General features: G+C 34.8%; 1 protein-coding gene across 1 annotated transcript; it reads right to left on the bottom strand.

Annotated features, from left to right (window-relative positions):
• Positions 1–14: 14 nt before the first annotated feature.
• On the bottom strand, positions 15–10,050 carry LOC128206417 (cilia- and flagella-associated protein 52-like). Its single transcript, XM_052908835.1, has 13 exons — positions 9,895–10,050; positions 6,126–6,331; positions 5,852–5,988; positions 5,425–5,553; positions 4,726–4,825; positions 4,210–4,463; positions 3,914–3,992; positions 3,547–3,686; positions 3,112–3,260; positions 2,655–2,842; positions 2,211–2,377; positions 1,434–1,671; positions 15–1,249 (listed from the first exon to the last, which is right to left on the bottom strand). Exons 1-13 carry the CDS (start codon positions 9,965–9,967, stop codon positions 1,103–1,105), a joined length of 2,007 nt encoding a protein of 668 aa, XP_052764795.1. The 5' UTR covers positions 9,968–10,050; the 3' UTR covers positions 15–1,102.
• Between the last annotated feature and the right edge of the window lie 473 nt (positions 10,051–10,523).

Raw genomic sequence — 10,523 nt, 5'->3', positions numbered from 1 at the left:
ACAACAGAGATGTCTTGTGAGAAATAGATACTTTATTAAATATACACAAAAATCATGTTCATATACCAAGAAAAGTAAAATGCATTGGAATTTACAAATTAATGAAACAAAACACTTATCTTAAAAACCATTCCACGACTACATATACATGTACCGGGGTAAGTAGGAAATAAATGAGCAAAGCATTTCAATATAAAGCCAAATACTGGAACACTTATATGATCAGTGCCCGCAATCCTACCAACACTGGATGGTTTCCCAAAAGAGAAAAGCAGTGCTTTGACTTCAGTTATTCTGACAAAAACACAACCTGTGCAAATACTAACATAATTATAACAAAACATTATGAAATGGAAGAAATACAGCAAGTTTTTGTAATAAACATTTATTGTACAATACTTTCATTATTTGGCATACAATTTGAATCTTTAAAAATGTTTAAACCTTCAATTTTTGGACAGTATAAAACTAAAAGCACATGGCTGATGTTATCACAGACGAAATGAGGCAAACAATGTCCTCTAAATCAACAAATTAATACTAGAATATTTATAAGTTATGTTTTATATATAACTATGGATACAAAAAAATTTTTTCACATAAAATGCACTGACATTTAAGTAATAACAAAAATTGCAAGCAAAAACAATTCATATGGTTGTTGACACATATTCCTCGAACTTCACTGGACAAAAAACTACTAAACATATTCATATTTAACTAATAGATATTTTTACAACTTTCTTCAACGTTCTTTCAAGATGAAGGTTGTAGTGATAATTTGGTTAACACTGGAAACAAATCAAACATTTCTCATGTTGTACACTTTCTTAGCAAAGTTCTGCACACTCATAATCCTTGTATAACCACTTTCACATCTTTCTACATTCAACAACACATACCGATAGTGTACCAAGGAAAAAGTTCTAAATGAGATTAATACCTAAATATCATGAAAGAAAAGTTGTCCTCTTGAAATTTTAACAGTAAGCAACTAATATTTCATTTTAAACACTGTTTACAGATCGAGTTCGCTTGTCATGCAAAGTAATACAATACAGATGACATGGAAAACTGGAATATCTAAGCACAGATGTGTTAACTAGAAGGGGAATCTCCAGCAGAGGATGGCCCCATCTTCGCTCACACTGGTGATGTACTTCTGTTGTGGGCAGATCTTGATACTGATGATGGTGGCGCTGTGGCCAGTCCCTACTGCTACCACAGACCCTTCTTTGTAAGTCCACAGCTGCAATCAATACATTTACAGATTAATGGAAGGCCAGAATAATGGTTCTAATGACAAAAAACTACTCTATAATGATATATAATTTTAATTTGAAATTTATACTAATGTTAATTGTTTCAATACATATGAATAAACAATAAAGAGACATGTTTACATAAGTACCTCCAACAGAAGCTTAGCTTACCTTCAAAAGCTTATCATCTCCACCAGTTACAAAGTAGTTGCCATCTGGGGAGAGGTCCATAGCATTGACTGCGCCAGTCTTAGAGCCCTCCAGTTCTCGGATCGGAGAGCCATCAAAGCATTCCCAGTACCCGATCTTGCGGTCTGAACCACTCGTAAAGATCTGTGACTCATCCTTGCTGTAGCACACGCACTTGAATAGGGTATTCGCAAACACTATCTGGCTACGGGAACGCTTTCTGAAAAATAAAATAGAAATATCTTCATAATCTATGATCCATGTTGATTAACTGGTTCAATTTCAGTTGAATGAAATAGATCATGAATAGTGAGCGACTCCTGCAGCTGCTATTTATGTGATCAATTAGTGAACAGATTCCAATAGGAAATACTTGGACTGGATTTACCTAACTTATGTAGCTGCTGTATATGCCTTTTTAATATTAAGCATGATTTTGTCTGTTAGTTCAATCAAGGTGTATAAACATACATGACAGTGAATTCATCTACATAACTTGTAGTTGTTATTATTATAGATGAAAAGATATATTTATATATGCAAACTTGCTTGTAAATTATTTAATTTGTATAGTATATGCATTGATTCATCTGTAAACTATTTATTTTTCCACATGGCCTACTGGATATTCTGGAAATGAATTTTGAATATATGATCAAATAAAATGTGATTTTTTTATCAAAAATGAGTCAAATCTTCATTTATCAGTGCCATTTGACTAGAACCTTATAACAATGCAGTGCTGTATGCACAACTCACTCCAGGTTCCAGATTATGCAGGTTCCATCTGTACTGGCAGACACACACTCCTTGTCATCATTACGGATCTTGATGGCCGAGACGGAGCCCTTGTGTTCCTTCAGTGTCTCCAGCAGCGAGTAGGATGGCTCTCCCCGACCATCGTACCGGAATGACCAGATCCTCACCTGAAAATGCACAAGATAAGTATACTTATTGATTAACTAAAAAGAGATGGTTGAAATACTTTCAGATTTACCTTGATTATCCATGGAATGTAAAGATGTCCTTGGGGTTCAAGATACCTTATCCTGTATTTGTACACATATAACTTAAAACATAACTTAAAACATGAAGCAGCAATGATTTTCTATAGTTTACTTTAATAAGTATTTTTAAAGGTAAGAATATTGGGGTACTATTAAATAACTTGAACTTATGCCAATTGAGGATAAGCCGCCATACCTGTCCCTCTCCTCCGCCAGACACGATGTTGAAGTCCCACTGCCCACCAGAGCACATGGAGTTGTTCTGTGTGCAGGCAAGGGCTGTCACCCCCTTGTTGTGGGCAGCTGTGATCGCTTTTCTCAACACAAGGTCATTGCTCGCCTTACTGTTGAACCCAAACACCCGAATGATGCCATCGTCCCACGCTGCAAAAATAAAAGAATATGTTCAAACTAAAACAAAGATCAACAATATTACAATGTATAAAATGTCTAATGGTTTTGGGGATGCATTGATATTAATATATTTAATTTTATTTCTTTACTCTAGATAACTGCTCTTCTATTTAAATGAATTTAGAGAGGTTATTTTAATTTGATTAACTTAAAACACTCTCACATTAGGTACTTGGTCTTTAAAGAATGAACAAGGATAAATTATAAGCCTCTTGTACATTGTTAGTTTCACAACTTACCGGATACAATGGCCTGTCCATTGCATGCCAGAGCGATGGCGTTGCAGGTCATGTTGGGGACAATGAAACGTTTAAGCTCCTTCATTGACTTGATGGCCCAGATCCTGATCTGCTCCTTCTGACAGCTCACTACCAGGTCAGATGTGCCTCTGTAAACAAACAAACCAAGTCAGTATAACTCTCTCTTTTCACCAGACACACTTGCATATAACAAGATGCAGACATGGGCTGCAACAACGAACCCAAGGAGTCTCTAGACATTATACATCATGCTTCTTTGTAAAACATACAAGAAAATCAAATAGTTTATATTAAAACTATAACTGAAATGACCACAAAATAATTTAAAACAGAACGTCTTGTAAATTGTATCCATTAAATCACCATCAATCAATCAATAACAATGGTTTATTATTTGAAATGTATTAAGCTTACGGTGGGAAGATGACATCATTGATAGGGGATGAGTGGCAGGTTTTGATAAGGTCACAAGCGTCAAAGGCCATGACCCCAGACTTGTTTGTACATTCATACCCGAACTTGTACATTCTGGCATTGGCAGTGCCCACAAAGAACTGTACAAAAGATGAGAAAGAATACATTAAGTTTACCAATAAAAAGTAAAACAAACATTATATAATTTATTTTCCAGCATATAAAATTTAACTGCTCTACTCATTATATTATTGAAACAATGAAAATGAACACATTGAAAACTAACATTTTTAAAGTATAGAGTCTAACATAAAGTCTATTTTTTAAGATTCCAGCATTGAGTTAGAAGTGTATTGTTGACACCTACCTGATGACCCGCTCCTCTCAGGGCGATGGATGTGATGGCAGCTTCTGAGTTGCTCTTCACAGACGCATCGCTCCAAGACCTGTACAGAAGACAAGGACAGTACCGGTATATGTTAAAAGTTGTTTTCAATAATAAATCAAACTTCACTCTCAACGCATAGTGACAAACACATTATTATGAAATTATAGTTACTGCCAAATCATGCAACATGTAATTAATACATTATTCTTTCCTTTCATTGTACATTTTCTCAGTTCTTTTGCTTTAAGCGTTTATTAACAAAAAGAACCACGCACCTAACTTCCTTTGGTTTTGTCTGCTTGCCCTTGCCTTCTGGTGTAGGAAATTTCAGCTCATACAGTTTGCCACAGCCAGTTCCAACAAGGAAGTTATTGTTTTTCAAGTGAGCGAGGGCGGTGACACCCTGCTCAAAGCTTTTTTTTTCTGGGGCCTTGCATCTGAAAATCCTCGTCTTCATGTTGATTGCAAGAATATCACCAGTGGTTGTGCCGCAGTAGAAGTATGGTTCTTCCTGGTTGTCATCATCCATCTGAAGGCCAAAATGTGTACAAAATACATACTCATTTTTTTTTCATTCTTGCATTCTTTTTGCCCTTCTGCCTCAATAATGGATATCAAAGTCTAATATTCTAATAAATGAAAATCAAAATATGTGTATATCATTTAAGTTGAACATTATAATACTAATGTGCGGGACTTTTAAGTCACATCCATTACAAATCCCATATTTCATTATTTCAGAATGGTGTTTAGTAAAAACTAGTATGTTCATGTTAAAGGCTGTGTCTTACACATATGCAGTTGACTTGTCTGCTTAGTTGTCCCAGCTGGACTTCTGATGGGCGGATTTTTCTGTTCTCTACATCTAGCTCCCAAACACGCAGAGTTGACCTTTGATAAAAAAAAATATTTAAAACCAGCTGCAAGGTTGGCTCATTTAGAAGTTTTGTATTTTTACAATGCTTCAAGGAGATCACAAACGGCAAAAATATTTATACCACATCAGGGCTAAATAAAGAAACAAATTTTATGAAACTGAAAACCCCATTTCATAACTTGTTGTATGGGTGGAAATGTGCAGATTTCAATTGATTTTTCTGATACTGCATACATAGGTATATATATTTTTTTTTTTCAAAATGACCTTAAGGAATCAGAGCCATAAATAAGCTTATTCTCTGATGGCACCGTTAAATTTTGATGCCAGGTGACCCCATATAATTTTGGTATCACATGAAAGAAGAATTTGGCAAATTACTAATACTTAAAATAAATTACCAGAAGTATGTTATACATAAAATTATTTCAGTTTACATATTTGCTCGTTATTTCAACTTAAATCACAAAATTACCTATTAAGCAATCTTTGAAGGCCCAAAACACTGTTTTTTTCTTTAAAAAAATACACCAAGCATCCCAAATTTACCTTATTTTATTATTTGTGCGTCAGGCTTCTTAATGTGAAAAAGTAATATGAAGAATGAACTTACTCTCCTCCGGTCACGAACACGTCATCTCGTACTTTGGAGAAGCTGATACACAGAGTGTTACCAGCACTCTCCACCTGAGCCTGGGAACCACAGATCGCCTGTCCATTGGCCATGTTCCAGATAACAACACTGTAAAGGACACAACAATGTGAATGACACAGCCTATAATGAACATACCACAACAACACTCATTAAAGATAGCAACAGCTATTTCCAACCATAAGCAGGTAATTGCTGGTATTCATTTTTGACTCCTGACATATTAAACCAGAGCAGCAAAAGTAATTTAAATGGAAGAGATTTACTTTGTAGGCTATCAAACAATATTGATATCAAATATGTACCACAAGTATTAGACTGTATTTAAAAATGAATATAAACCATTTATGGAGTATACCACTACAAAGAAAATATAAAATGAAATTACCTGCCATCATCTATGCCTCCAAGAGAGGCAAGGTAAAGGTCATTTGGTGAGAATACTAGGGCCTGTATATTAACTTTGTGGAGTTCTAGTTTGTAGAGAGCTTTCTGTGATCTGTAATCCCATACAATAGCAGCTGCCTGCAATGAAACAGGATCAAGGTTACAAAACAGTTTTAAAAGATTTATTTGTCAAATTTAAAGTGCAAAATGGTGGGTTAATGACAAATGTGATAATAAGTAATTGTGATATAGTAAGAATAAAAATGTTTATTTACTTTGAAGCCCATGTGAGTCTTTTGCCCTGAAGCAATCAGATCACCATTTCTGTTGGAAACTGCTATACAAGTGACATAATCTGTGTGTCCCCAAAGCAGGCTTGGTTTCTCGTTGCCACTGATGTCCTCGATGACCACTGCACAACCCAGAGGGTATATGATGTGCTGTCTGTCGGGATGAACTCGAAGGCCATTGATCACTTTTCCTGCAAAATTAGTTCACTTATGTTACTGCGACAATTAAAACAAATTCATAATTTAAAACAAAAGATTTTCTTCAATATGAATTTATTCTTTGTTTAAATTTATCAAAATTACCAGAACTGAACTGTGTCAAACCTGATTTCACTCCAAATGAAAAAAAAAAGTTTTCTAGTTGTTAAAATGCAAAGATTATATGTCTTATGATATAAAACTTTCCTGAAGAGTCCATTTTGAATGGTAATCTCTCATTGTAAATCAAGCCTTTATTATCCATTTGAAACAGTATCAGAAATAAATCAGCAACTTCCCAATTGAAAACCTTAATAGACATTAATTTTCCCAAATCCTCAAACCATGGTATTAATGTGTGTGTTGGTAAGTTGGATTTGTGTCTATTTCTATGTCAATTTTCCATTACTGTAAATAAATGAGCTTAAGGAGTTAGCATGTTTACTATGAACCTTTTACATGTTAAAATTTCAGCCCGGAGCCATGTTGACTTTGAGTGAGTTTAGTTTAATCGTATTTTATTGTTTATAATATACGCACGTCATATAAGTCATTTCAACAAATAATATAATTATACAATTGGGTTGGGCCACAAGTTATAACAACGTTAGAAAATGGCCCTCCCCGCAGTGTGTCAAGACTATTGTTTAGATTGAAAAGTTATGACGAGATCAATTTACATGTGCATAAATAAAGAACATATCCTGATAATAATCAATTTTAGGTTTTGAATTTGTAAGAGATTGACTTAAGATAAGTTAACGGAAGAGGGAGAGAGAGAAAGAGAGGAGATATATAGAATGAGAAAATATACATGTAAACGAATCTGTTGTCGCCAAGTCCCCGTGGCTAGTACTACAAGTATAATGAAAGGCAGGCTACTGAACTCCATTTATTTTAAATCTTTTAGTAGCAACAATATATGTTTGCACTTTTTGGAAAATGTATGTATTTTGTTCGTCGTTCAGGTTACTGTAGCCGTGTAGTAATTTATTGGTACTCAGTGGGTGATATTGCCTAGTTTGAAGGAATAATTGACGCCGTTGTGCAGTAAACCGACTACATTTGAAAAGAAAGTGTTCAGCATCCTCAATTTCTGTACCACAGACACAGTTAGGGGAAATTGCAATATGATTATTGTAAAGATCGGAATTTAAGTTGCTGCAATTATTACGCATTCGGGCATGATGGACTGAGGCGAATCTGTCACCTTCTAAATAAAATGAGGGAACTTTGGGAACAGAATATACAGATTTAATTTTACCTTTAAACGAGGGCAATGATACTGCTTCTTTAACGGAGGTGCCAAGATCGTTCCACATTCTCAGTGCGGATGGAATTATAGACTGTGCATAAATTTAAGTTCTTCTAGGTAACGTTTGAAAATTCTCTGAGTTCCGTAAATTGTACGCGTTGTTACTAAATGTTTGCACGCTTGGAGGAAATAATTGTTCGAGGTAAGATGGTAACATGTTGTGTTTGTGTTTATATACTAATGTCAGCTTTTGGATTGTTCTTCTATTCGTTAGTGACACCCAGCCAATTTCTTCGAGAAGATTGTTTATTGATACGGATCGTGTGAGACCGGTAACTATTCGAGCCGCTTCATATTGAATTGTGTCTAGTGTTTCTTTTTTCATATTGAGCACAATTATCCCAAAGTAATGATCCGTATTCTAGATGCGGTCGAAGATATGACACATATAATTATGTGGTTAAGTGTTTTTCTGTGTAGCTTAAATTTCATCAATTTCATAGTACCAAGAATTCTTGAAGCTGTTGCGATGATATTAGTTATATGATGGTGCCAAGACCCATCCTTACTGAGTGTCAAACCAAGGTGCTTGTGGTGATCAACAAGTTGAACAAAGGTGTTATCAAAAAGAAGTGTTGGACTATTTCTTGGATAATAGGTCAGAAACATTGCCTCTGTTTTAGCTGAATTAAAGTTGACTAGCCATTGTTTAGACTATGCAAGGATACAATTTAAATCATGGTTTATTGTGTCTTCTATCATATTTACGTCACGGGAGGAAACAGCTAAAGAACTGTTGTCTGCGAAGAGACGAGTTATGCTTAGTAGAGAATCTGCTATGTCATTTACATAGATAAGAAAAAGTAAAGGACCTAACACGGATCCTTGAGGGACACCAACTCCTAATAATTTTGATTCTGAAAAGGATGATTTTACAAAAACTTTTTGACTTCGGTCTTTTAAGTAATCTGTTAGCCAATCCAATAAATTTCCATTGATACCATATTGTTTTAGTTTAAAAATAAGACCTTTGTGCCAAACTCTATCAAATGCCTTGGATATGTCGCAAAACACAATACATGTTGATTCTTTATCATCAAATGCTTTACAAATTTGGTTATAAATGTCTACCAGCTGATATTGAGTCGAATGGCCTGGCAAAAAAACCTGATTGCTTTTTATATATAAGGTCATTAGCATGAAGATGATAAATATTTTTAAACATTATTCTTTCCATGACTTTACCAACACAGCTTATTAAGGAGATTGGTCTATAATTTGAAGGTTCGTCTGGTACACTTTTTTTAAAAAGGGGCATGAAATTGGCTGTTTTCCAATGCTTGGGATATTTTCTTTCTATCAAAGACTTGTTAAATAATAAACACAGGGGGAGGCATATCGTGTTTGATGTTGCTTTCATCATTTTGTGGCTAATACCGTCTGGGCCAATAGCTTTGTTAACATTTAAGTTTTCTAGGACATCAGTTACATCCTGTTCTGTAATTGCAAAGTTAGATGACCGTGAGTGTGTTTTATAAATGAACAAGGGGAGAATGACATTTGAATCGTCAACGGTTGATATTGACACGAAGAAGTCGTTAAGCGAGTTTGCCTTTTCTTCATCAGAAGTAGCAACATAACCATTCACTGTTTTTAGAGGAGGAATGTTAGTTGAGAGTTGTTCTTAACTAAAAGTTTCACAGTTTTCCTATACTTCTTAGATTCAATTGTACTTAAATCGTTAAGAGATGTTTCGAGGCTACAATAAAACGTTTGCTTTGCTGAGTGAGTCTCTCTTTATATCAAAGAAGAATCTAACTTACGTTATTTGAATATTTTACTTTCAACAGATTGTTTTTGATTACATTAATTGAACATTAAAAGTGTGTGTGTGCAAAGACAAATGCAAAGCACACATCGATGTGATCCAATTCTGATTTTAAAAATAACATTTATTTTGAAATCGTGAGGATATTTTATCAATGACATCCATTATGATTATCTTCTAAGTTGATAAAATCAGAAATCATTTTGCCATGCTGGCATGCAATTGCCATGTATCTTCATAGTATTTATTGACAATTGTATAATAAATATATTATAATGTTTTTGGTCATACAACTTAAATGTATCAAACTCTGTTATAAATGAAATGTCACTAATTTCTATAGTATGTACATAATGCCATCGATGGTTACATGGTTGTAGTGACTCGAAAACTGGTTCATGTGAGTAAGTCTCCTAAGAGTGATGTTCAATGTAAAATATGGAATTATATTTATTAAATAAATAATGAATTACCATTGAAGCCAACGATTGATTCAACCTGAAGCCTTGGAACCTCATATGTATCTTCTTGCTGTTGTTGTTCCATTTTACCTTTTTCTAGAGGATAGGAAACAAAAACTACCTCCGACTACACACGAATGCTTCGAAATTTACTGGTTGCTACCGGTAACAAACATGGCGACCTAACAACGCCACCTGCTTTCGAAATGTTGTTATCTCCCTTGTTGCACCAACAGGTACCCGTTAATAAATCGCTTTGCCTCCCTTTGACCACAAATAACAATAACCATCTTTTACTAAAAGCCGTACTCTATCCGTATATTTATATATAGGCGCATTCGGAGATATAGGCGTTATCATGCAATTTACTATAAGCCGTATTCCGTACCGTACACCTACATTGTCGTTATCATGCAACAACAAGGTGGCGGAACTATCATGAAAGCAACATTTTTTAAATAAAGAGAAAATTTTCATACGCCTGCGTAGAGACCACCGCCCGGGAAGTAGAATTGGCCGGATTATTTTGTAGACCATACTTTAGGCACAAATTTGTCTTTGCCTGTATGTATGTATGTATGTATTTCTTTAGACCTTGCGGTCAAGGATAACCCGTGAAAGTGCAAGCACTTATTTCCAAC

The sequence above is a fragment of the Mya arenaria genome, chromosome 2 (genome assembly GCF_026914265.1).
Source record: "Mya arenaria isolate MELC-2E11 chromosome 2, ASM2691426v1".
Classification (NCBI taxonomy): domain Eukaryota; kingdom Metazoa; phylum Mollusca; class Bivalvia; order Myida; family Myidae; genus Mya; species Mya arenaria.
Note: the sequence above shows the minus strand (reverse complement) of the source record. Positions and strands in the feature narration are given on the sequence as shown.

Bases quoted from the DNA above. Each gene is read 5' to 3' on its own strand.
- LOC128206417 (XM_052908835.1), bottom strand. From the start codon at position 9,967: ATGGAACAACAACAGCAAGAAGATACATATGAGGTTCCAAGGCTTCAG. The intron at 5,554-5,851 runs GTAATTTCATTT...TGTCCTTTACAG, and splicing joins GGAGGCATAGATGATGGCAG to TGTTGTTATCTGGAACATGG. The intron at 1,672-2,210 runs GTGAGTTGTGCA...TTTATTTTTCAG, and splicing joins TGCATAATCTGGAACCTGGA to AAAGCGTTCCCGTAGCCAGA.